The 27,680-nt window shown below is 40.1% G+C and overlaps 1 protein-coding gene across 1 annotated transcript; it reads left to right on the top strand.

Moving 5' to 3' along the window:
* Positions 1-326: 326 nt before the first annotated feature.
* On the top strand, positions 327-26,648 carry UQCRC2 (ubiquinol-cytochrome c reductase core protein 2). Its single transcript, XM_039478089.2, has 14 exons — positions 327-453; positions 3,720-3,803; positions 3,902-4,051; positions 4,987-5,051; positions 9,719-9,775; positions 10,019-10,143; positions 12,615-12,712; positions 13,043-13,100; positions 15,388-15,483; positions 15,775-15,974; positions 18,638-18,718; positions 20,912-20,988; positions 25,285-25,438; positions 26,384-26,648. Exons 1-14 carry the CDS (start codon positions 421-423, stop codon positions 26,465-26,467), a joined length of 1,362 nt encoding a protein of 453 aa, XP_039334023.1. The 5' UTR covers positions 327-420; the 3' UTR covers positions 26,468-26,648.
* The last annotated feature ends 1,032 nt before the right edge of the window (positions 26,649-27,680 follow it).

Raw genomic sequence — 27,680 nt, 5'->3', positions numbered from 1 at the left:
GTGCAGGTGTCAGCCCGGAAGGCGCCCGCGGAGTCCCGGGAGAGGCGCGTCCCATTGGACAATCCCAAGCGGAAGAGCCCAAGGCTGAGGGGGCAGTTATGACTGGCTGCGGCAGATGTACTTAGAAAAAGGGTGCATACTGAATATTCAGGCCAGGAAAAGAACCCAAAAAGCAGTGACGTACGTTATCTTCTGCATATTTATTGGGAAATTGTGCGTCTCCCTATTCTAAGTCCTGGAGAAATTGGACTGGTCCAATCTTCCGCGGGGAGCAGTCGAGCGCGGCAGTATAGAGAGTACCTCTGATAACGAGGGCGTGGAAAAAGCGTTCGCGGGGAACGCTGGGAAACTCCCGCTCTCCGCCACCATCTTGCTTTCCTGTAATTCGGCAGTCCCTGTGGGTCAGAACGATCTTGAATCATGAAGTTGCTAACCAGAGCCGGGTCCTTCTCGGTGAGCTCAGGTGGCGGGTTTGGGAACAGGCTGGGGAGGAGTGTGTCAGCAAGGTGATACGAGGTGGAAGTGCCTAGTCTGGGGTACTGGACCTTGGTCTTCCGTCTGCCCTTCAGCTGAACCCTGCGGGCCTACTGGGCTGCAGACTGGGTCTGGCTTTGGAGGCGCCGCCCGTGCTGTGAGCAAAAGAGACTTAACACCGGAAACCTGAAGAGAGGGGCAGGACCTGAGAGCGGAGTTGAAGCGACTCCCTGGAGAGACTTCTGAAGGTCACTCCGCCACTCAGGTGCTGGAGGACTGTGAAACCCGGGGAAGCGGGAGGACGGCGCAGACTTAGCCCCCCACCTTCACTTTATCCACTGCGGCCTCTGCTCCTTGGTATATCACGGAGCATCAGTTTCCCCCGCGAGTAAAAGTGTAAGAAAGGAACTAATGCAGATGTAATACTCATCACAGTGTCTGGAACTTCATTGTTAATTATTACGGTGTCTTAGTAGTCTAACGTTGCTTTCCTTGATCATATGCTAGACGGTTCCTCTAAGACGTCTCTGTTTGCCCTCAAAAGCTCCTTAATTAAGTTTCCCCCTTCAAGCCTAAATTAAACATAGCTGTCACTTGGGGAAAACTCACACATCAGGGCTATATCACTGTGGGGCAGTGGTTATTAAGAGGGGTAAGGGGAAACACTTAAAAAATTATAGCGAGGGACAGTATGCCCGCAGGAAAACGGTGGCGATGTCTGGAGAAATATTTAGTTGTAACAACTTGTAAGGAGGTTGCTGTTGACATCGAGAGGCTGGGGAGGCTGCTAAACACCTTACAACAAAGAATTTTCTAGCCCCAAGTGCCAGTAGCAGTACCTGTGTTGAGAAACCCCCCTAGAGGGAGATGCAGAAGACCAGAGCTGGGTATGGAATGTTCTTATGCTTTATGTTTACATAAATGTACTGTGGGTTATATAAATTTAGGCTGTAATTGCATTAACCTACCTGCTATACCTAGACAAACCAGTGATTAGCTGCCCTTTGAGGGCAGCACGGTTAGATTGGCTAAAGACCCCAAAATTTCCTTCTCCACTCTGTTTTGCGATAGGAAAAGCTCAGAGAAAACAGTTGGAGAGGCCCAAAGTAAACAAATTGCAGTCAACTTGAAAGCAGGGCCGGGCGGAGTGGCTCGGGCCTGTAATCCCAGCACTTTGGGAGGCCGAAGTGGATGGATCTTGAGGTCAGGAGTTCGGGACCAGCCTGGCCAACATGGTGAAACTCCCGTCTCTACCAAAAATACAAAAATTAGCCGGGCGTGGTGGTGCAGGCCTGTAATCCTAACTACTAGGGAGACTGAGGCAGGAGAATTGCTTGAGCCCGGGAGGTAGAGGTTGCAGTGAGCCAAGATGGCATCACTGCACTCCAACCTGGGTGACAGAGCAAGACTCCATCTCAAAAAAAAAAAAAAAAAAAACACTAACCAAATGTCACTAACTAGGCACATTTGGTTGGAAAACACCTAAAATCTCACTTGGTAACAGAACTATAGATTATTCATATTTGAATTGCTATGCCCATATATCTTAAAGTTTACTTTTTGGAAAATCAGCTCAAAATAACAGAGGGTTAACTATACCATACCCAGCAGACTAAATTGATGATGATAAAGCAAAGCTAATTGTAATTCATAACTGAAAAGCAGTACTAAAAGCAAATGATAACCAACAGCCAACCTAGTACAGCATTCATGCTAGATGTACAGCAAACAGCCTTCTAGACAGCACAGAGTGGAGGCATCGCGGCCTGTGCGGGGATGCCTGGGAAACTCCAGCGAGGTGTTCATTGGGTCTTGGGAGCACTAAGTTTTATTCATTCATAATCTCCTCCAGCAACCTCATGAACTTTAGTCATAATCAGAACGATTTTTATGGCATTGTATAACATTTGCCCAAACTGAATAAAATGAGTGCCTTTTGGGTCCATTACCTAATATTTAAAGGAACCCTTTTACTATACCAGTAAACTGCAATTTGTATGTTGAGAATCTGCTGTGGGTGAAGCCATTGTTAATCTCAGGATGACGTACATGTCAAAATACTTTATTTAGTCAAAAAAGTTGTGTGGTCTTAATACAGTACAAAACAGAGTGAAGATACAATGGAAAATATTGAGGGTTCGGAGGAAGTTGGTATATACTCTTTTTTAAAGGTTACTAAGATGATTAAGAAGATGAAAGAATTTCAATTGGAAAGTAGACTAAACAGGTGAGACTCATTGGGCAGATAAGGGAAGCAAGAAGCTGAAACCTATAAAAGGCTGTGGACGCAGGCCACGCCCAGTGGCTCAGCTCACGCCTGTAATCCTAGCACTTTGGGAGGCCGAGGCAGGTGGATTGCTTGAGCTGAGGAGTGTGAGACCAGCCTGAGCAACATTTGAAACCCCATCTCTACTAAAATACAAAAAATTAGCCAGGCATGGCGCCATGCACCTGTAATCCCAGCTACTCGGAAGACTGAGACAGGAGAATCGTTTCAACCCGGGAGGCAGATGTTGCAATGAGCCGGGATCGTGCCACTGCTTGGCTCACTGCAACATCCACCTCCCAGCTCACTGCAAGAGTGAAACTGTGTCTCAAAGAAAAGAAAAGAAAAAAGATTGTGGATGTGGCGATCTGACACTTTTTCAAAAAATACCAAAGCATTAGAGGCTACAAAGAACCATGAAACTTTAATAAGGTAACTGAAAGGTAAAAGAAAATACAGTGATTCTCTGCATCATAAAAATGGGCATCAAGAACTCTATAAATCACGAATAAATAGAGGTTTAAGTGGGGAAGCTGGTGAATTCATAAGTCCATAATAAGTTATGCAACTAAGCTGGGTGCAGTGGTTCACGCCTGTCATCCCAACACTTTGGGAGGCCGAGGCAGCAGATCACTTGAAATCAGGAGTTACCAGCTTGTCCAACATAGTGAAACCCTGTCTCTACTAAGAAATACGAAAAAAAATTAGCTGGACATGGTGACACTCACCTGTAGTCCCAGCCACTCAGGAGGCTGAAGCAGGAGAATGGCTTGAACCCAGGAAGCAGAGGTTGCAGTGATGCTCTGTCATTAAAAAAAAAAAAAAGTTATGCAGCTGAATCCTCCCATGAAGGTGGTTATTGCTCCTTTAATGCCCAAACACCCTCTGTCACTAGGGTACACTAAGGTACCATGCTTCTATATAGAGTACTGTTCTTGTGCGAAATATGTGTAACCTGTGTTTTTTTGTGTGTGTTTAGAGATTTTATTCTCTCAAAGTTGCCCCCAAAGTTAAAGCCACAGCTGCGCCTGCAGGAGCATCGCCACAACCTCAGGACCTTGAGGTTAGTCCCACTGACTTGCTCACTGGAACCCCTACATGCCTTACTCTCCTTGGTAATACGAAGACATTCGTTATATCTCTACTTTATTTTAAATACAGTTTACCAAGTTACCAAATGGTTTGGTGATTGCTTCTTTGGAAAACTACGCTCCTGTATCAAGAATTGGTTTGTTCATTAAAGCAGGCAGTAGATATGAGGACTCCAGCAATTTAGGAACCACTCATTTGCTGCGTCTTGCATCCGGTCTGGTGAGTATCTTCACTGCCTCAAGTGTTTGGAAATGCTGTGGTATCTTGGTCCTATGAAAAAGGAAAACTAAAATCAGTGTCTTTATTTTTGCTTCCTTGACCTGCCATAACAAATTACCATGGACTGGGTGGCTTAAACCAAATGAATTTATCCTCTCACAGTTCTAGAGGCTAGAAGTCAAAGTCAAGGTGTCTCAGTCAAGCCAAGAAAGCAGCAGGGCTGTGATCCCTCTAAAAATTTGAGGAAGGCAGAGATCCTCCCCTGCCTTTTCCTAGCTTCTGGCAGTTGCCCACAGCCCTTCACGTTCCTTGGCCTGCAGCTGCATCACTGCAGTCTTTGCCTTTGTTGTCACGTGGCCTTCTATCTGTGTCCACGTTTCCTCTTAATAAGGATACCAGTCATATGAGATTTAATGCCCACTGTAATCCAATATGATGTCATCTCAAATACTTAAATCTGCAGAGACCTTATTACCAAATAAAGTCACATTAACACATTCTGGCTGTTTTAACCCAGTACAGTCCCCTAATGTAAAATGAGAAATCACAAGATATTTGCCACAGAGAAGTACTAAATTAGTATTCATATGAATGTTGCTGCTAGAGCATAAGAAATCAGTAAACAAATTTTTAAAACAAAGTGTCATAAATTGAAAGACAATTAACTCTTTTTCCCATATGCAAGTCTCTTTCAGAATAGACTAATGAATCCGGTAAGCATGTATTTGACACAGGAAATTTTACATAAACGTACTTAATATGAAAATCTGTACTTAAGCTTTTTGTTGAGCCTTGTTTTATTTCTTAAAAGGATGCAAGAATTTAGTAGAATTCTTTTTAAGGCTGCTCATAACAGACAACAGATGATCAAGTGTGACATTTGGCAGACTTGGCATTGAAAAACTACAAAGATAATCATTCTTTTCTTTTTCAAGACGACAAAAGGAGCTTCATCATTCAAGATAACCCGTGGAATTGAAGCAGTTGGTGGCTTATTAAGGTTTGTTAAATAAGTAATAGAAAATAGTGAAAATGCCAGAATATACTCCGTTGTAAGGGAACTTTCTCTGTTATCAAGGGGTTGAGGATTTCTTAAGCAACACGAGAAGGAAAAGACAGATGAATTTGACTACATCAAAATGTGAAACATCTTTATGTCTTAAAGTAAAAATTTAAGTAACTGCCTGGGAGTAGATATCTGCAGTGTACAGGCATACCTCAGAGACGTTGCAGGTTCTGTTCCAGACCACCGCAATAAAGGGAATCTCACAGGAAAGCAAGTCATATGGATTTTGTGGTTTCCCAGCACATTTAAGTTATGTTTACACTGTACATTCGTCTATTAAGTGTACAATTAGCATTTTGTCTTGAAAAAAATTTATATAGCCTTAATTTTCAAATATTTTATTACTTTTAAAATGTTAACAATTAACTGAATCTTCAGCAAGTCATAATCTTTTTGCTGGTGGAGGGTCTTGCCTCCATGTTAATGACTGCTGACTGATCAAGGTGATGGTTGCTGAAGATGGGGGTGACTGACAGTTTCTTAAATCAATTAACAGTGAAGTTAGCTGCATTGATTGACGCTTCCTTTTGTGAAAGATTTCTCTGTAGCGTAAGATGCTGTTTTTAGCCTTTTACCCACAGAACTTTCAAAATTAAAGTCAGTAGTCTCAAACCCTGCCACTTTTTTATCAACTAAGATTATTTAATAGTTTTTGTTGTCATTTCAGCAGCGTTCACAGCATTTTCAACTAGGAGTTGATTGTGTCTTAGTAAACCACTCTATTGGCTCATCCATAAGAAGCAACTCCTCATCTGTTGCAAGTGTTATCGTAAGATTGCAGCCCTTCAGTCAAACCTTCTGGCTCCACTTCTAGTTCTCTTGCGATTCCCACCATATTTGCAGTTTCTTCCTCCTCTGAAGTCTTGCCTCTCATATTCGTCCATGAGGTTTGGAATCAGCTTCTTCCAAACTCTATTAATTAACGTTGATACTTTAACATCCTTCTATGAGTTGCAAATGTTCTTAGTAACATCTAGAATGGTGAATCCTTTTCAGAAAATTTTTAATATACTTTGCCAAGATCTATCAGTGTTTTCACTATATGTGGTAGCAATAGCCTTACAAATGTATTTATTGAATAATGAGACTTGAAAGTAAAAATTACTTCTTTTTTTTTTTTTTTTTGAGACAGAGTGTTGCTCTTGTTACCCAGGCTGGAGTGCAATGGCGTGATCTCGGCTCACCGCATCCTCCGCCTCCTGGGTTCAAGCAATTCTCCTGCCTCAGCCTCCTGAGTAGCTGGGATTACAGGCACGCGCCACCATGCCCAGCTAATTTTTTGCATTTTTAGTAGAGACGGGGTTTCACCACGTTGACCAGGATGGTCTCGATCTCACGACCTCGTGATCCACCCGCCTCGGCCTCCCAAAGTGCTGGGATTACAGGCTTGAGCCACCGCGCCCAGCCTAAAAATTACTTCTTGATCCATAGGCTGCAGAATGGATGTTGTATTAGGCATGAAAACAATATTAATCTACATGTACATCTGCATCAGAGCTCTTGGGTGATAAAATGCACTGTCAGTGAGCAGTAATATTTTAAAAGGAAACTTTTTTCGGAGCAATGGGCTTAAAATGTTCAGCACCCATGCTATAAACAGATGTACTATCATCCAGGCTTTTTTGTCCCATTTACAGTGCACAAGCAGAGTAGATTTAGCATAATTCTTAAGGGCCCTAGGATTTTGAGAATGGTAAATGACATCAACCTGAAGTCACTAGCTGCATTAGTCCCTAATGAGAGTCAGCCCGTCCTTTGGAGCTTTGAAACCAGGCATTGACTTCTCTAGCTGTCCGGGACAGCATCCTCTTCCAATGTAAAGCTGTTTTGTCAACATTGAAAATATGTGCTTTAGTGTAGCCATCTTCATCAATGATCTTACCTAGATCTTCTGGATAACTTGTTGCAGCTTCTATATGAGCATTTGTGGGTTCATTTTGCACTTTTATGTTAAGATAACTTCCTTCGCCGGGCGCGGTGGCTCAAGCCTGTAATCCCAGCACTTTGGGAGGCCAAGGCGGGTGGATCACGAGGTCAAGAGATCGAGACCATCCTAGTCAACATGGTGAAACCCTTTCTCTACTAAAAATACAAAAAATTAGCTGGGCGTGGTGGCGCGTGCCTGTAATCCCAGCTACTTAGGAGGCTGAGGCAGGAGAATTGCCTGAGCCCAGGAGGCGGAGGTTGCGGTGAGCCAAGATCGCGCCATTGCACTCCAGCCTGGGTAACAAGAGCGAAACTCCGTCTCAAAAAAAAAAAAAAGATAACGTCTTTCTTAAACCTCATGAGCTAACCTCTGCTGGCTTCAGACCTTCCTTCTGTACCTCACCTCTCTCAGCGTTCATATAATTGAAGAGAATTAGGGCATTGCTGTGGACTAGGCTTTGACTTAAGGGGATGCAGTTTGATCTGTCCAGACCACTAAAACTCTATTAGCAATAAGGCTGTTTGAATTCAATATCATTCATGTGTTTAGTGGAGTAGCACTTAGATTTCTTCAAGAACTGGACTGGTGCAGAAGGCCTAGTCTGTGTTTAACATGCCTTCCCCACTTCCTCAGAAGCTTAATCACTTTTAGTGTCTACTTTAAAGTGAGACGTGAGACTCTTCCTTTCACTTGTATACTTAAAGGCCATTGTAGGGTTATTAATTGGCCTAATTTCAATACTGTTGTGTCTCAGGAGTAGGAAGGCCCAAAGAGAGAGAGAGATTTGGGGAACATCTGGTCAGTGGAACAGTCAGGACAGAAACAGCATTTCTTTTTATTTATTTGAGACAGGGTCTTGCTGTGTTGCCCAGGCTAGAGTTCAGTGGTGCAGGCATAACTTATTGCAGCCTCCAACTCCTGGGGCCCAAGCAATCCTCCCTCAGCCTCCCAAGTAGCTAGGACTACAGGCACAGGCCACCATGCCCAGCTAATTTTTTATTTTTTGTACAGATGAGGATCTCACTATGTTGCCCAGACTGGTCTTGAACTCCTGGGCTCAGGTGATTCTCTCACCTCAGCCCAAAGTGCTGGCATTACAGATGTGAGCCACCACACCCAGCCCAGATTTTTTATATATTGTGTTGTCAGTGGTAAAGATGATAGAGAATCTCTCATTCTGCCAATGGAGTGTAAATTGGTATAACCACTTAGGAAAGAATCAAGGAATATCTAGTAATATTGAAAAACCCCACAATTTTTAATCACATGTGCAAAGGTATTCTTTATAAAGACCGGAAACTATCTAAGTGGCTATCTTTAGGAAAACAGGCAAAGTATGACAGAGGCATGATGGGACCACTAACTACACAGCCATTATGGAATGAACTAGATCTATACATCAACATCGCACAACTGAAGGGCAAAATAGTGTGTGAACAAGCAAGATTCAAGATTTCTTTAAGGTGTTGTAATTTTTAAAGCAGAACAATACTATGTAGTGCTTAGGATTGTGGTTTCCAGAGTGGGAGAGAGTAGGGCATTGGCCTCGGAAGGGTATGAAAAGATCTTCAACTATATTTGGCATTTTAAAAAATTGCGGTCAAATGTATATAACATAAAATTTATAATTTTCTTTTTTTTTGAGACAGTCTCACTGTGTTGCCCAGGCTGGAGTGCAGTGGCATGATCTCGGCTCACTGTAACCTCTGCTTCCTGGGTTCAAGTGATTCTCCTGCCTCAGCCTCCCAAGTAGCTGGGACTATAGGCGTGAACTACCAACACCTGGCTAGTTTTTATGTTTTTAGTAGAGATGGGGTTTCACCGTGTTGGCTAGGCTGCTTTCAAGCACCTGACCTCAAGTGATTCGCCCGTCTCAGCCTCTGAAAATGCTAGGTTTACAGGCATGAGCCACCGTGCCTGGCCCAAAGTTATCATTTTCTAAGTGCGCAGTTAAGTGGCATTTAGCAACCTTCACCAACATTTATTTATCTCTAAAACATTCCTGTCTTATCTCACCTGAAACTCTATACCTGTTAAACAATAGATACTCATTCTCTCCCTTCCCTCAGCCTCTGGCAACTGCCGTTCTCTTTTCTATTTCTATAAATTCGACTACCCCAGGTACCTCATAAGTAGAATCATACAGTATTTGTCCCTTTGTGACTGGCTTATTGTACTTAGAATAATGTCTTCAGGGTTCATTTGTGTTGTAACGTGTGACTGGATTTCACTCCTTTTAAGGTTGAATTATTTGCTGTTTTAAAAAAAAAAAAATTTAAATTTTAGTTGATGAATCTGTGGGGCTTTGTTATATTACTGTTCACACCTTTTATAATTCAGAAATTTTCTTTCCAAAGGAATTGGTTGAGATAACAGAAGATTATAAGGGAAAGCTCACTATTGTGATTCAGATTATTTACTGTAGGGTTCATTTGTGTTGTAACGTGTGACTGGATTTCACTCCTTTTAAGGTTGAATTATTTGCTGTTTTAAAAAAAAAAAAAATTTAAATTTTAGTTGATGAATCTGTGGGGCTTTGTTATATTACTGTTCACACCTTTTATAATTCAGAAATTTTCTTTCCAAAGGAATTGGTTGAGATAACAGAAGATTATAAGGGAAAGCTCACTATTGTGATTCAGATTATTTACTGTAGTTTATATTTTTCATTCAGTGTGACTGCAACAAGGGAAAACATGGCTTACACTGTGGAATGCCTGCGGGGTGATGTGTAAGTACCCTTGTGTGTTTAGGACTTCTGCTTTAAAAGAAATACTAAGCTGCTTACTTCTGGTCTCTGTAATGCATCATTATGACCTCTGACTTTCATTTTGGATTATTATTCATAAACTCTTAAACACTGTGTTTATTACAAGGCCTAAAGTTTCATTTTGAGAGCATTACAGCTATATAGAATCTCAAATGTTGGTTTTACATTTTTGACTTGTAATTCTTGTCTCAATGTTTTCTGTAGTGATATTCTAATGGAGTTCCTGCTTAATGTCACCACATCACCAGAATTTCGTCACTGGGAAGTAGGTGACATTCAGCCTCAGCTAAAGATTGACAAGGCTGTGGCCTTTCAGAATCCACAGACTAGTAAGTACATTTCCAGATCACATTCAGTTGTTTCTAAGATACTGGCTTTTTTAGAATATCAATTTGTAGAAGAAAAAAATGCTCTCAAATTTTTTATTTATTTATTTATTTATTGAGACAGAATCTCATTCTGTCACCCAGGCTGGAGTGAGGTGGCACCATCTTGGCTCACTGCAACCTCCGCCTCCTGGGTTCAAGCAGTTCTCCTGCCTCAGCCTCCCGAGCAGCTGGAATTATAGGCATGCACCACCACACCTGGCTAATTTTTGTATTTTTAGTAGAAACAGGGTTTTGCCATGTTGGCCAGGCTGGTCTCGAACTCTTGGCCTCAAGTGATCCACCCACCTCAGCCTTCCAAAGTGCTACAGTTAAACAGGTATGAGCCACCATGCCTGGCCAAATTTTTTACTACTTTAATTTGAAAATATCTTTTTAAAAAATTTGTTATTTAGATACATTATTCTTTTGTTTCTAAACAAATCATTTTTCATGTTTGATGGTAAGTAAATTGTTTGTAGGATCCTAGAAGTTTTTCCTGTTTTCTTCCAAATGTTTTGTTTTTGTTTGTTTGTTTTCGAGACAGGGTCTTGCTTATTGCCCAGGCTGGAGTGCAGTGGCACAATCTCACTGCAGCCTCAACCTTCTGGACTTAGGTGATCTGCCCACTTCAGTCTCCTAAGTAGCTGGGACTACAGGCACATGCTGCCACACCATGCTAATTTTTATTTTAATTTTTTTATATAGATAGGGTCTCACTATATTGCCTAGGCTGGTCTCAAACTCCTGGGCTGAAGTGATCGTCCCACCTCAGTTTCCTCAAGTGCTGGGGTTACCGACATAAGCCCCCATGCCTGGCCCCCAGTGATTTTTAAGAGTTGTTTTTGCTTACATCAAGTCCTGCAGCAGTTTATTGTCGCTGCTGCTGCTATCATTGCTTACTGTTGTATTGCCGTTATTATTTAGCCATCTCCTATTGAATCTTTCCAAAGTAAGTAACTTAATTTTTTAAAATAGGAATCTTTTTTTGCATTCTTATTTTATGTTTATATAATGTCTTATATAATCTTGACGAGTACAACTGGTAAAACAATTCTATAAACAACTGCTGTTGACTCTTTGGAATCATACAACTTCTGGTGGAAACAGAAATATGCAGCAAGTGCAGAAATAGGTCAGCTCAGGGGCTCAGAATGGGACAGGCTCCCCTCCGCATGCAGGCCTGATGTTATTTCATGATGATGCTTGGTGTCACAGAGGAGCATGATCTTTGTTGCTCAGAATTTCTGCTGAGGAAATAGATAAAATGGTACAATTTTAGAAAAGATGACCTGTGTATCCACAGTGGCTTCTTGCCCACTGACAGCAGTGAGGCACCAGCCCACATCCCTTCTGCCTGAACAGTTATACTGTGTGCTCTCCTGGCTGGCGTCTGCCTCCAGGTTTACATCTTTAGTCCGTCTCCCACACTGCCTTTACAGTGATCCTTCTGACATGAAAGTAAGCCTTATTATTATCTGTGGGATAAAGTCCAAACAGCATATATGTATATGGCCTTGCATGATGTTACCCCAGCCCACTTGTCTTACTTTGTGCCCTACCCTCTTCCCCCAGCTGCAGTTCCCATTTGAATCTAATTACTATTATACATAATGACTTTGCTTTTCCTGCTTCCTATACCTAAAATGCTGTTCCCAAATGATTTCCTCTGGGAAACACCTACTCATTCGGTAAGATGGATCCCACATATTACTTGTATTAATTGTTTTCTAATTCCCACTGCCCTTCCATTATGCCTCTACTGGACTTTTGACACACTGCTGACATTGCACCCATAATACTTTATTTCAGATTTTCATCTTAAAATTTGAGGGCAGGCATTGTATGTCCCATGTCTCTATTTCTAGCACCTAGCACAGTGCCTCGAATAGGGAGGTTGCCAGATAATGGGCAACTAAAGGAACACTGCAGGCAAAAACGCACTGAAGCAGGGAAAGCACCAAGCATGAGGGAGGAGTAAGTCCTGGTGGAAGCTCGCATTGGTCCCCGGAAAGCTGCCTGACAACCTCCTTATTACCTAGAAAGGAAACCTAGGAGTAAGTGAGATCCAGAATAAATAACTTGTCCAGTGTCACATGGCAAGATGGCAGCAGAACCATAACTAGATGGGGACTTCCCAAAACCTAGGTCAGTATACCTTCCAGGGGATACCAGCTAGGTTAAAATTAGAAAAGTGGTTTAGGTGGACTCCAGTATACAGAAGCTGCTGCTATGTAATCTCTTTTTTTTTTTCTCAGCACATTGTACTGGCAGAAACTGGCAGTTACTAGAGGTTAAATAATAATAAATTTCAAGTCCTCTTAATGCCAGAGGATGACCAAATTTGTATAGGCTTGATGCTTTCTAGGTTTTAAAAATGTTGTTTTCTTTATTGAAAGTGCATTTCCCTAAGTGTTTCTTTACTTATCTCACAGGTGTCATTGAAAATTTGCATGCAGCAGCTTACCGGAATGCCTTGGCTAACCCTTTGTATTGTCCTGACTATAGGATTGGAAAAGTGACACCAGAGGAGGTACCCAGCCTCTTTTTATTCCTTTTTTAAATAACGGCTTTATTGAGATGTAATTCACCATATCAAACAACCTATTTAAAGTGCACACAATTCAGTGGTTTTCATTATATTCACAGTTGTGCAACCATGACCACAATTAGGTGCTGGTTCTTTTAAGCAATAGTTTTTATAATAAAATCCCAGGGTAATTCAGCTCAGTTAGTACCATGTAGTTCATTACAGCAGCTTTTAAGCCTAAGTATTTATTTTCTTCCAAACTGTACTTTTACATTTTTACAGCTTTTTATATTTATGCCAATGTAACCTAATAAGTGTTTTTAACTTCCTCAGTTACATCACTTCGTTCAGAACCATTTCACAAGTGCAAGAATGGCTTTGATTGGACTTGGTAAGTTAAGTATTGTCTGTTTGCTTCCTTAAGAGCGGTTTCTTAAACTGTAATTACGTGAACATAGGATTGAACATTTGCAAACTTCAGCCTTCTATTTATGCCAGACAGGCAATATATGATAGGGTTTTAGTTACTAGTCATTTGTTTGGAAAGCAGAATCCAGCATTTAAATTTGTAAACCACTGGCTGTAAATTCTTTACGATACTTGCAAAACCTGTGACAAAGGTGAATTTCTCAAAGCAAAGAGCATTTACTATTTTTTAAAAGGAAATGTAGCTTACTAGAAAAACAGGCAGAGGGCATAGACAGACAGTTCATGGGAGAAATATGTATGTATATGTGCAGCCCACTATCTGTTTGAAATGATCAGCCTCACTAATAATTAAGAAAATTTTAAACTGTGATATTGGCAAAGTCAAAAGATTGACACTGCCCAGAATTGACCAGGGTATGGAGAAATAAGCATTCTCACGAATTGTTAGTGGAAATATAAACTAGTACAACATTTTGGGAGATTTATTTGAATATATCTGTTAAAATTCTAGGCTAGGTCCAGTGGCTCATGCCTATAATCCTAGCACTTTGGGAGGCTGAGGTGGGCAGATCACCTGAGGTCAGGAGTTCAAGACCGGCCTGGCCAACATGGTGAAACCCCACCTCTACTAAAAATAAAAAATTAGCCAGGCATGATGACGCATGCCTGTAATCCCAACTACTCGGGAGACTGAGGAGAAGAATCACTTGAACCCAAGAGACAGTGATTGCAGTGAGCCAAGATCATGCCACTGCGCTCCAGCCTGGGCAACAGAGTGAGACTGTCTCAAAAAAGAAAATTCTGAATGTTTATACTCATAGACCTAGTGACTTTTAAGAATTTGTCCTACAGAAACATGAGGTCAAGTTTACAAAATAGTTACATGAGAATATCGATTGTAATGTTTTTTGTTTTATTTTGCAAATAACAGCTTGAGGTATAAAATTCACCCTTTCGAAATGTATAGTTCCATGGCTTTTAATAGATTCAACTATTACCACTACCTAATTTCAGAGCTTGTTCATCATCCCCCAAAAGTCCCCATACCTATTAGCAGTCACTCCCCATTCTCATCTTCCCCCTGCTTGTGTGGCATCCACTATCTTTTTTCCTTTTTTTTTTTTTTTTTTTTTTTAAGAGTTGGAGGTCTCATTCTGTTGCCCAAGAGCTGGAGCACAGTGGCACAATCATAGCTCCCTGCCTGGAACTCCTAGGCTCAAGTCCACCTGAGCCTCCTAAATAGCAATAATCAACTTTTGACTATTCTGGACATTTCATATAAATGGAGTTATACAATATGTGGCCTTTTGTAACTGGCTTTTCTTAATTTGCATAACATTTTCAAGGTCCATATTGTAGCATGTATCAATGTCTTATTTCCTTTTATGGCTCAAGAATACTCTGTTACCACATTTTGTTTATGATTGATTGACATTTGAGTTGTTTCCACCTTTCGGCTGTTGTAAATATAAACATTCATGTGTACAGTTTTCTTAGGATACCTATTTTTAGTTCTTTTGGTAATGCCTAAGAATAGAATTGCCAGGACTTATGGTAACTCCGTTTAACCATTTGAGGAACTGCCAGACTGTTTTCTAAAGTAGCTGCACCATTTTACATTCCCACAAGCAGTGCACAAAGGTTTTAATTTCTCTACATTCTTACCAACACCTATTGTTTGTCTTTCTGATTATGACCATCCTACCGGGTGGGAAGTGGTCATTGTGGTTTTGATTTGTATTTCCCTAATGACAAATGACATTGAACATATTTTCATATGCTTTTTGGCCATTTGTATAACTTCTTTGTTTTTTGAGACAGAGTCTTGCTCTGTCGTCCAGGCTGGAGTGCAGTGGCTTAAACCCAGGAGGTGGAGATTGCAGTGAGCCATGATCACACCACTGCACTCCAGCCTGGTTGACAGAGCGAGACTCTGTCTCAAAAAAAAAAAAAAAAAAAAAAAAAAGATAGAATATCAATAGAATGAAACATTTTAGTAATAAAGCAATTGAGGATAATAACTGCACAGAAAAAAATTCTAGATGAATAGTCATACTAAGCATATAGTAAATAGTTTAGTGATAGTAAACTGTAATTGGGTATCTTCGGGAGAGTGGCATGGCAAGAAGACTCATTCTTTATTTCTGTAATGTTTGGATTTTATAATCATGTTTTTAAAACGAAAAAAATTTTACGATTGTGTTTTAGTAATTCTGGTTCTAGCTTCGTTTTTGCTTCTGTTGAAACAGGTGTGAGTCATCCTGTTCTAAAGCAAGTTGCTGAACAGTTTCTGAACATGAGAGGTGGACTTGGTTTATCTGGTGCAAAGGCCAAATACCGTGGAGGTAAGCATTTAATTCTATTAGGGTTAATTTATCAGAATGGTGTTTCCCTGCTAGAATAGCATGTTGAGGTGGAATAGGCCTGAATGTTTACTGCTGAACAGTCTCGTGTAGATTGGATGGCTTGATGTTATATTTTAAGCATACATTTTGTGTGTTTGGGGATAGGATGGCATGGGAAAGCACGGAGCCACAGAAAAGGCTCGTGGGTTAATACTGTGTTGTAGGAAATACTGAAGAATGAAACCAGTGGTGAACAAGGCACTTTCTTTGCTGTCCTTAACATGGCCCCAGGTGAAATCCGAGAACAGAATGGAGACAGTCTTGTCCATGCCGCTCTTGTAGCAGAAAGTGCTGCCGCAGGAAGTGCAGAGGCCAATGCATTTAGTGTTCTTCAGCATGTCCTCGGTGCTGGGCCACATATCAAGAGGGGCAGCAACACCACCAGCCATCTGCACCAGGCTGTTGCCAAGGCAACTCACCAACCATTTGATGTGAGTCTGAACAATTGGTATCTCTCCTTTTGCTTTCAAAGGTTCAGTATTTAAAATGTAATTCTCATAATCTACTCTTAAAATGTAAGACAAACACACAGAAAATCTTTGTACAATTGAAGAGATAGCCAAGTTTGAGATTTTAGTATCCTTGAGGGTCTATCAAAAACTCACTGGCTTTTCTACTTTGTCTCGTACTTGTCATTAATAATATAAAAAGAGGAATTGAATGCTTAGAAATAAAGGGAATTCATACATCTGTTCCCGTTAGAAAAAAGTTGTAGATATTAAACTTTCATTAGATTCTAACTAGTCTTTTTGTCTAGATTTTTTTGTCCCCTGCTGTTCTTGTGTCTGCTTCCTGAATCTCACTGTTCTTTGTTTTCCAACCAAGTGGACAAGTTGAACACCAAGAAATTGTTTACAGATTCACTCCTTCAGCTTGAGATTAAATTTAAAAAGAAAAATGAGAGGCTGTGCATGGTGGCTAACGACTATAATCCCAGCACTCTGGGAGTCCGGGCAGGCAGATCACCTGAGATCAGGAGTTTGAGGCCAGCCTGGCCAACATGGTGAAATCCCCATCTCTACTAAACTTAGTCAGGCCTGGTGGCAGGCACCTGTAGTCCCAGCTGCTTGGGAGGCTGAGGTAGGAGAATTGCTTAAACCTGGTAGGCAGAGGTTGCAGTGAGTTGAGATCACGTCACTGTACTCCAGCCTGGGGGATGACAGAGCAAGACTTTGTCTCCATCTATGGATGGATGGATGGATGGATGGATAGATAGATAGATAGATAGATAGATAGAAGGTGCCTTTTTATGACAAAAAAGTACTAATGCTTCAGATGTCAAGTGGATATTATTAAATTTTAAAAAAGGAAAAGTACTAATGCTTTCAAAATAATGATATTGGAGCAAGGATAATGTAAAATGTCAGCGAACAAAGTTATTGTTTTTTTGAGATGGAGTTTTGCTCTTGTTGTGTAGAGTGCCTGATACTATCTTGGCTTACTGCAACCTCTGCCTACCGGGTTCAAGCGATTCTCCTGCCTCACTCAGTCTCCTGAGTAGCAGAGATTACAGGCATGCACCAGCACACCCGGCTAATTTTGTATTTTTAGTAGAGACAGGGTTTCGCCATGTTAGTCATGCTGGCTCGAACTCCCAACCTCAGGTGATCCGCTCACCTCGGCCTCCCAAAGTGCTGGGATTACAGGTTTGAGCCACCGAGCTCGGCCACAAGGTATTACTTAATTAGTAAGCATTGTTTTCCCAATGTAATATCCTACATGATCTCCAGTAGTATGCCTTTAAAAGGTGACAGATGGACTGAGTTGTCAGATTGAGCATTGTTTATGGTTATAGTTGTTACAGGACATGGCAGCTGTTGATTTATTCAGCAAATGTTGATTTATTCAGTCACTGTTTGGCCATTTGACACTTAACAGTGGAAATTAAGATCTTTTTGTTTTTATTCCTTTAATACTTGAAGTGGTAGTTTTTGAACTTTTTTTTCCATTCAGCAGAGCGGCCTTTGTTTCCGTATGATTTTCCACCTGTGATGCACAACATAAAAGTTGTAGCTTTTAAAGAAATTTTGCAGACTTGACTGTGAAACCCTTTGAATCTTCTGTACAGAGCCTTGGGGTTCCCTGGAGCACAGTTCAAAAGCCATTAGCTTAAATTAGTCCAAATTAAAATTTTGCTGCTGCTTTTTACATTTCCTCCAGATTTTGTTTCTCTTTGTTCATCGTCAGCTGTTTTCTTTTCTTCACACTTCTCTTTTCAACACTGAATGTTAGTGATGGCTTTGTGTGGCTGGAGTTTAATCCTAATCCAATGTAGTAATTTAATAGAAATTCCTACTTAAGAACTTGGCCAGAAATTTAGAGTATAAATAGGATGGTCTCAATTATAATTAAAGACATTGAAGTCCATTCCTAGGCTTTACATGGACTGACCCAGTGGTTCTCAAAATTTAAGGTATGTAACAATCACCGGAACACTTATTAAAAGTCTGGGCTCCCAGGCCACATCCACAGGGATCTGAGTCAGTAGGTCCATCTGAGGAATCTGAAAGTTTGTAAAGAACTTAGGTAGTTTTTATGTGAATGGTTCACATAAACACTGTAAATCAGGTTCACCCTAGGGAGCTAAAAGCTCTGCTCGGACTCGATAGCAATTTCCCTGTTATTCAGAGGCTAGACACTTGCTACCTGGACAATGACCACTAAGCAGAAATTTTTCTCTTTTTGACTGGAGTGTATAAGAGAAGTAAAGTAAATTGGTGAAAAAGTCCCCACCAACAGCAGAGAGAAGAAACAAGGTCTGCCTTACGCAAAAGCCCATCTGTATTATAATAATGTTTGCAGATTAGTGTTTTCATTAACCTTTAGTCATCCAAAGAAGATTAAAAAATACCCAGCATAAAGGAAAGGGAGCAGTCATTTTAGAAAGATTTAAATGAAAAAACAAAGCATGACAGTTCTGAAAGAGGTAACCTATATACAGAATACTTCAGTTCTTGACAGAACCTGTTAAGTAAAATATTAATCTATTGTGACTATACTGTGAAGGTCCAAGTTTTTTCTAGTCAACCTTAGAGAAATTGTGTCCTGTTTTACCTGGTAGACTATTACACAGTAAAGTCTCATTATGTTTCAGGTTTCTGCGTTTAATGCCAGTTACTCAGATTCTGGACTCTTTGGGATTTATACTATCTCCCAGGCCGCAGCTGCAGGAGACGTAAGTTGCAAACTCACCAAACTTGTTTCATAAACAAGTGTTTTTTCTCCCCGACCATGAACATGTTTTTAGTTAAAATATGGAGTGTTTGAATGCAATGCAATGACTTATCAGAGCTCTGTATATTATGATATCATTGAAGCATTATCTGCTATAGGGAAATTTACACAGGCATACTAATGCCTCTAGGAAAGATGAGAGAATTGCCTCCTTCATATTTTGGTTCTGGTTGGATAAGTTGCATTGCCTTGGCTCTGAGACATACAAATTGAGAACCCAGGAGAGGGAAAGGCTACGATGTTTATTTGCAAGTCTTCAGTATAGAGATTGTGTTGAAATCAGGGGTGTGTATGAATGATTGTAGGAAAAGAAAACTAAAGCTCAGCTTTTGGGAAACAATACCATCTAAGGAGCAAGTGGCAAAGAAAAATGGCCCAGGAAAAAAAGAAAAAAGAGAAACTGACATATTTGAAGGCTAGGAAAGAGAGAATGTTTAACACCATTTTGACCCATAATGAAATAACATTAGTCACCACTAAGAAGTCTGGTAGTTTTAGCAAACTAGGACATCATGGATGATCTTAACAGTTTTGACTAGAGTAGTGGAAATTAGCTAAATGTGTAGTGATTAAGGAATGAATGACAAGTTAGAAAAGAGAGGTTGGTGTGGGGCTAGTGGAGCTTAGACATTCAAGGAGCAAGCTGTTTTAGGAGAGTTTACACTCAGAGATTAAGTTGAAGGAGACATTTGTACTAAACAAAAAGAAAGATCGTAGCAGATATTGGAGATAGAAAATTAGAAATGATCAAGTCTGAGAAAGGAATATGTGAAATCCATTACACAAGTGGCCCTTTTAGCCTTACAGACAGGCTAATGTTGGAAGATATTGGGAAGATGGGGAAGTACCTCCTCAGTGAGGTAGGAGGCTAAGTCATGTTTTGACAGAGAAGGGAAGAAAGTTTTAAGAAAATACTGAAGTTTGGGACAAACGAATCAAGTGAGGTACACGAAAAGTGGGCGTTTGCTGCAGTGTACGTATCCTTGAAGTCAGCAACCACAAAGTCATATTACAGTCAGTCATCACTGTCATGTAATTTTTCTTCAATAGCATTCACAAGCCTAATGGAGAAATGGAGGAGGTAGGTGCTATGGTTAATCCCAGGTTGGAATCCTGCAAAGTAGGCAGGTCAGAAGTATGAGGAGATAGCAAGGGAGTTGGGAGCATTGGCAAGAGTGATGAAAAGGATGATTCAGGGATCTAGGCTAAATAGAGAAGTGAAGCCAGAGGGGGCCTGATCAGGTGAAAGACTAGACAAGTCAAGGAACTAGAGATCCTGATAAAATGCAGGAATAAGGATGGTGAGATTAAAGAGTGAGGTTGGGATCTTGGAATTGAGCAGAGGTAGACAAGTCTAGGCTATGGTCAAGTCTGAGATGTGGCTATGGAAATGGATAGCTAAAATGAAGGGGAAACAGAGGTCCTAGAATTTAGATGATCAGGGGGAAAACTTAAGTAGCAGATTCAGAGCGGTGCCAGCGTTGGAATGGAGAAAATCATGACCAGATTGATTTATTCAACAAATATTTACCAAGTACCCACATCACTGGAACTTTATTCTTTTTTTCTTTTTTTAAATACCATACAAAGATTCAGATTCCTTCTTGACTCTGGCTTAGCAAGTATGGACAAACCTTACAAATTGGCTGTGTATGGATTACTGCTCTCTTCTTAGTGAATAGTAAGAGATAGCAGTATCAATGGCATGACACAGTGAGAGTCTGGGGAAATTTTAAAGGTGCTTATTCTTTATGGGTGATTAGAAATCCATGTGTTTGCTGGGTGTGGTGGCTTACATCAATAATCTCAATATTTTGGGAGATTGAGGTGGGAGGATCACTTGAGCCCACACATCTCTACAAAAAATTTTAAAAATTAGCCAGGCCTGGTAGCATGCACCTGTAGTCCCAGCTTCTTGGGAGGCTGGGGCAGGAGGCTTGTGTACAAACAGCTGCTTTATGAAACATACGAAGAATAACGAACCCATAATGATGACAGCATTCCACATGGACACTGTGCTGTTTGTCTGGAACTAACCGTGTCTGTGTTTTTTGGCTCAGTAAAGGAGCATGTCAGTGCTGCAGGAGACACTGGTACTGACCACAGATGACCAACTTTTACTTACCTGTCCTAGGTTATCAAGGCTGCCTATAATCAAGTAAAAACAATTGCTCAAGGAAACCTTTCCAGCACAGATGTCCAAACTGCCAAGTAAGTCTCAGTATTAACTGTGTTTCATGTTTTTGTTATTTGAAAGTTGTATTCTTTTCAGATTATAACAATGTAATATATGCTCATAAGGACTGAGAAGTACAGAAAAGCATAAAAAGGGAAATATACCTATATCCTACCACCTAAAGATATAATTATTAACATTTTGGCCAGGCACAATGGCTCACGCCTATAATCCCAGCACTTTGGGAGGCCAAGGCAGGTGGCTCATTTGAGACCAGGACTTTGAGACCAGCCTGGGCAACATAGCAAGACCTCATCTCTGCAAAAATTAGAGAATAGTTGTTTACATTTTTCTTGGTTTATTGATCATGCATTTTAAAAAATAATTGTTAATACTGTATATACACATACTAATTGATTTACACTGGGGTTACATCCTGAGAAATCTGTAAGTCAAAAATGCATTAATACCCTGATAAGCCAGTCATAAAGCCAAACAATCATAAGTCAAACCATCATAAATTAGGACCATCTGTATACTTTTTTATCGTATTTAAATAGCATACTTATTATAGAAGTTTGAAAATTACAAATAAAAGACAAAAATGATCTGATTCTTTACCAATGATTGTGTTTCCGTTGATTCAAATTACTAAATATTTAAATAATATTCATTGGTGTGTAAAAATACACTTGTGCATTTTCTGCAGTTATAAAGATATCTTTGGGCTTAAAATATTTTTGTATTTCACATTACTTTCTTGGTGTAGATTCCCATAACGAAAGGCTCCATGTTAGGGTGAGTGTGTGTGTATATGTTTAAATAATATATTTGACCAGGCACAGTTGCTCATACCTATAATCCCAGGATTTTGGGAGGCTGGTGCAGGAGGATCACTTGAGGCCAGGAGTTCAGCCAACCTGGGTAATGTGGCAAGACCCTGTCTTTACAAAAAAATATTTAAAACTAGCCAGATGTGGTGGTGTGTGCCTATAGCCCCAGCTACTTAGGAGACTGAGGAGGGAGGATTACTTGAGCCCAGGAGTTTAAGGCTACAGTGAACTAAGATCATGCCACTGCACTCCAGCCTGGGCAACCGAGCAAGACCCTGTCTCTTTAAAATAAAAAAAAGTATATATTTCTAAGTCACAAATCTACAGAGATTGTACCAGTTTATAATCACACCACCAGTATTATAAGAGTACCTATTCTGCAATAGTTTCTTTCTTCATTACTGATTTATACCCCAAAAAGGTCTGATTTTGTTTTGTTTGATAAGAAAGACAACTAAATATCTGCTATTTGGCAATTTATTAATCCCCACTGTCTAGATTGCTGACAACACCCCTAATTCATTAGTAGTTCAGGGGTTTTCTCTAACTAAAAGAGACAGACTTGGGACAAAGTTAGAGATCAATCTGCATTTTCATACAGCATTTTAAGACAGTTAAGTTTGACTCCATTTACTTAGGACAATTCAAAATGTGAATCTTGCAACTCCAGTGGTGGTTATGATCATTTAGTATTGCCCACAGAGAAAGCATGACAGGGTGAATTACAACCAAGGATGGAACAAGCTTTTAGTCATTTCTGTTCCCATTAGTATTGTTAGTTTTGTTATGCTGAGCACACTACAAAGTTGCATCTCTTGTATAAGCACAACATAATTTCTTAAATATTGTATACATCGAACCAAGAATTGATAGGATGCAGGGCTGCTTGATTGTACCAGAAACAAAACAGTATGAGACTACATTGAAACACTAGATTTACTTAAGAAAAACCTCAATTTTTCTAATTTATTTGAGAAAATATATTTTCTTAATAAGTGTAACACAGTTCTTATAAGGTATGGTAATAATGTAGAAAATAGAATTTTATTATTAATGTCAAGATATGTTTTCTGCCATTTTGATGGAGTTGATACTTTTTGTTGTAAGGTTCTTAATCTTCCTATAGTGAAAGAGAGAAAGTGAGGTGTCATTGCTGAAGAAACACACTAATAACCTTATGGTAGTTGATTGCAGGTAAAATAATGTTTTAGCTAAGCTGACAATATAAAATTGCAGCATTAAATTGTAATTAAACGGAAGTCTTGCTATAGAGTGTTAAAGGATGATCTTTTTCTGAGGCTTAAATAACTCTACTGTCTTATCAAACACCATGTCTATAAGGAATAAGTTTCTGGGAGGATTATGAATTGGATTTTGTTTTATTTCAAGTGGAGCTTTTGTGCCCATATTTAAGCTGCTGCTGCTTACAAGGCCTATATTATCCCTCCCCACCTGCCTTTTCCATCATGGCCTATGCTCACTGAGACAAATCTCAGCAAGAGGCAGGAGTTCCTTCACTAATCAAAACCTCAGATTAAAATAGTTTTACCTAGATCTAACGTCTAGTCCAAAATGAAAATGAAGTCTGTGGAGTTTTCAGTACAGTTTTGTACTGACACCTTTCCAAACAGTAATGTAAACAGTGCAGTGCTTGGCGAACTGAAGAAATAGAATGGAGACCGTTAGCACTGTAAGTTGTTAGTTTGCCTGTCTACCGAAAACACATTGAAGAGTTTGGGGGCACATACCTTAAAACTGCCCTGTTTCTAAGAGGAACTGGCATGACTCTACTTCACCCTTGGTGGAAACAGACCCTAAAAGAGGCAGCAACAGCTGAAGTGGATATCACAGAAATAAACAGAAGAAGCTATTCAGACACCCCCAAAACCTGCCGAAGCTCAAAAGGTAACACAAGTGAAATGATAGTGTAAGAAGAAAATAAACATGAGAATCTTCAAACTATCAAAAGGCATCAAAAGTTATCCTCTATCCAAGAAGAGAACCCAGTTCATACAAGAAAAAGGCAATAGGAAAAGGTCAAGACTGTGACCTTTGTAACACTGTGGCCCTAGCCATGGACCAGTTAGAGTTGTCTTTGGTGACACCAACTCCAGGCCTGACACCATGCTTTGACAGAGTTTTCAAGACCCCTGGTCTGCACACTCTTAACAGCCAGAAGGTAGGTTTACAATACACGCTGTCCCCAAGTTGCCATGCATCAGCTACAATTTTTCAACTTTACTACGGTGCAAAACCATCGCAATTTCAGCTTCCAGTCATGTGTCACATAGTGATGGGGATATGCTCTGAGAAATGTGGTGTTAGGTGGTTTCATCACTGTGTGAACTTCATAGTGTACTTACACAAATTTAGATGATATAGCCTACTACACACATAGGCTGTATGGTATAGTGTGTTGCTCCTAGGCTACAGACCTGTATAGCATGTACTGTAGTACTGAATACTGTAGACAGTTTTAACACAATGGTTAAGTATTTGTGCATCTAAACATAGGAAAGGTACAGTAAACATACAGCACAAAAGTTAAAAATGGTATACCAGTATAGGACATTTACCATGAATGGAGCTAGCAGGACCGAAAGCTCCTGCTTTCAAGTGAGTCACTGCATGAGTGGTGAGTAAATGGGAAGGCCTAGAACATTACTGTACAGTACTGTAGATGCTAAACACTGTAAACATAGGCTACACTCAATTTATATTTTTAAAATTGCACAACATTATGTTGTCATTAATAGGAATTTTTCAGCTCCCTAATAATCTTAATGGGACCACCATCATATATGTGGTCCATCATTGACCAAAAATGTCATTATGTAGTGTATGACTATACCTTGAATTTTGATCTTTTCCTAGGCTAGTGATATGCAGTACATAAAGTAATCAACACTTTCATATAAAATGGGCTTATGTTAGATGATTTTTGCCCAACCACAGGCTATTATAAATATTCTCAGCACACGTGAGATAGGCTGGGCCAAGCTATGGTGTTTGATACGTTAGGTGTATTAAATGCATTTTTTATTGCCATCTCAGTGGATGGCAGCCCTCCCACTGACAGCAGAGAGATCTTCCTCACTGTACCAGTGAGTGGGAGAAAGAGCATGCTATGACTTGCCGGTGACGTGCAGAGGATCCAGATTGCACAACCAGATCCGGAGGCCTTGGGGAAGCATTAGGGAGCTTTCCAGCTGTCTCACCCAAATCTGTAGGAGCATATGGACCTTCAAATGGAGGCCAAAGTGGGCCCTCAGTTGGGCACTTCGGCAACCCTAAAGAGACTTCTTCCCTTTAGACTTACTGTTTTAATGTGATGTTCCAGAGCAGGAAGTGGTATTCTTGGGGAAATTCAGGAAGAGGAAGGCACACCATTACTGCATCTATTAAATAAAGCTTTGATATTCACAGCCCCCCACCACCCAGAAAAAAAAAAAGAATTGCTTTGTTCTGTAAAACTGACTTCTGCCTTTTATTGGACAGGAACAAGCTGAAAGCTGGATACCTGATGTCAGTGGAGTCTTCTGAGGGTCTCCTGGAAGAAGTCGGGTCCCAGGCCCTAATTGCTGGTTCTTACATGCCACCATCCACAGTCCTTCAGCAGATTGATTCAGTGGCTAACGCTGATATCATAAATGTAAGCAAATGAAAACTTACGATTTAACAACAGAGAACTTAACCTTAATGATTCAATTTCAGAAGGATGCCTAGGCATCCCTGGGTTGAGTATGTTATTCTCATGTTTGGTGCCCGTCTACTTCATGTGGAGGCAGGAGGGCACATTCCCATATGATCCACAGCGAGCTTCCTTGTCAGCTCGGGTGTATGTATCTTCCTCCTTCAAATAAACTACCATTAGGTTAAACCATATTCAACTCAAGAAGAGTCAAATATTGGCAATTTCATATGATCCAACCTAAATAGTGAAGTTTGCTATTTTTCCTCTTCAATCCTACCAGTATTTCACCATCTAGCACCCTAAGATTTTCTTTACTCTTCTCAGCCTAGACATTCTGTTCCTACTAATTTTTTTTCACATATATTACTGTTCTCTACAAGATTGAGCTGTTTTCTGGTCAAGGACTAGGTCTTGTGTTCCCTGCTGTGCCTAGTAAGCACATGATCTACAGAATCAATCCAAAGTGGGCTTTTTCCTTTTTCTTTTTCTTTTTTTTTTTTTTTCTTTTTTTTTTTTGACAGTCTCTGTCACCAAGCTGGAGTGCAGTGGCGTGATCTCAGCTTACTGCAACCTCCCCCTCCCAGGTTCAAGCAATTCTCCTGCCTCAGCCTCTGGAGTAGCTGGGGCTACAGGCACACAGCACCATCCCAGCTAATTTATATTTTTAGTAGAGACAGGGTTTCACCATGTTGGCCAGGATGGTCTCAATCTCTTGACCTCCTGATCCACCCACCTCAGCCTCCCAAAATGCTGGGATTTTAGGCATGAGCCACCTCGCTCAGCCAAGACTCCATAAAAAAAAAAAAAAAAAAAAATCCTATCCATAAATTCTTGAAATGGCAAATAAGTTTACCTGCTTGATGATATATATTTTTGTTAACTTTGTCTTTTGTTTGTTTAAAGGCCGCAAAGAAGTTTGTTTCTGGCAAAAAGTCGATGGCAGCAAGTGGAAATTTGGGACATACACCTTTTGCTGATGAGTTGTAATACTGAAGCACACATTACAGGAGAGAGCTGAACATTCTCAGCCCAGAGCAGCAAATACATGAAAGTCAGAAGTCTCTAATATAACATTTGTCTTTTTTCCAGTGAAGTAAAATAAGACATAAATGCAGGTAATCATTGCCAGCTGACCTAAAGTCAATAAAACATTTTGCTTAAGTGTTTATCTTATGTTTTTCTCAATGAATTAATCAACAAATATTTATTATGTGCTGATATCTTTGTTTTAGATGCTTTAAAGGAGACCGGAATATAATGGGTATAGAAACACCAGAAACTATTAAAATTAAGGCTAAGTGGCTATCAGGGTAAATAGTTCCAGATTACTGTTCGTGGCTTTTAAGATAAAAGCATGTTCAAAATTTGTCATTTTGGGTATCAACAGCTAAGTGGTGTGGTTTTTACCCCTGTTTTGCCTTTTTTTGCAATAAAATTATTTCTGAAAAAAAAAATTTCCTATCAAATCCTAAATTCCTATTAATTTATTTTTTATGTCTGATTTATCTTTACTGACAGAGTTTTGTTTTTCTCTCATCTCCTGTCTCTTATCTGTTACTATCCTGTCTCTTTCAAGTAATTAACTCTCAACAGTTAAAGTAAAAGAAGGGCTAAAAAGTGGGAAAAAAATGCTAATGTGAATAACTAGCCAAAGAATATATCTCTTAATTATTTTAATTATAGTACTTGAAGTTTACAAAAACAGAAACTAAATATTTAAAGAAAAATGTGGTGTTTACATAAAGTGACATTCTTTACTGTGTTCAGACATTCTGATACTGGATTTCTATACTGCATTTTCTAAAAATAAATTCTTCTCAGAAAGGAGGGTATTATTCTGAAGAGATTTGTGAGGCCTGCAAGACCCCGGGGAAGTCTTTTGATAGCCCTGCTGAAGAATCTCTCTAATGGCTTTATAAACGCAGTCAGAAAAGAAGAGAATTGGTGAGTCTGCAGACAGTCCTTGATAAGTATAGCAAACTTTTACATGGTGAGGCACAAAACTTGGGTGTCTGCAAGATAAATGCTCATAGGAACACAGATTTGCTAACCAACCTCTGATTCCAGTTGGGCTTTGCCCTTTTCAACTTGGGCACAGTCTTCCAGCCAAAATGCATCTGAGGTAGAGGAAGTAGAGGAGGAAGAGCTTTCATTGTCTTGCTTCACCATTATCCAGTATGGAGAAGGGGCCCTCATTTCT

Source organism: Saimiri boliviensis, chromosome 12 (genome assembly GCF_048565385.1).
Source record: "Saimiri boliviensis isolate mSaiBol1 chromosome 12, mSaiBol1.pri, whole genome shotgun sequence".
Lineage (NCBI taxonomy): Eukaryota > Metazoa > Chordata > Mammalia > Primates > Cebidae > Saimiri > Saimiri boliviensis.
Note: the sequence above shows the minus strand (reverse complement) of the source record. Positions and strands in the feature narration are given on the sequence as shown.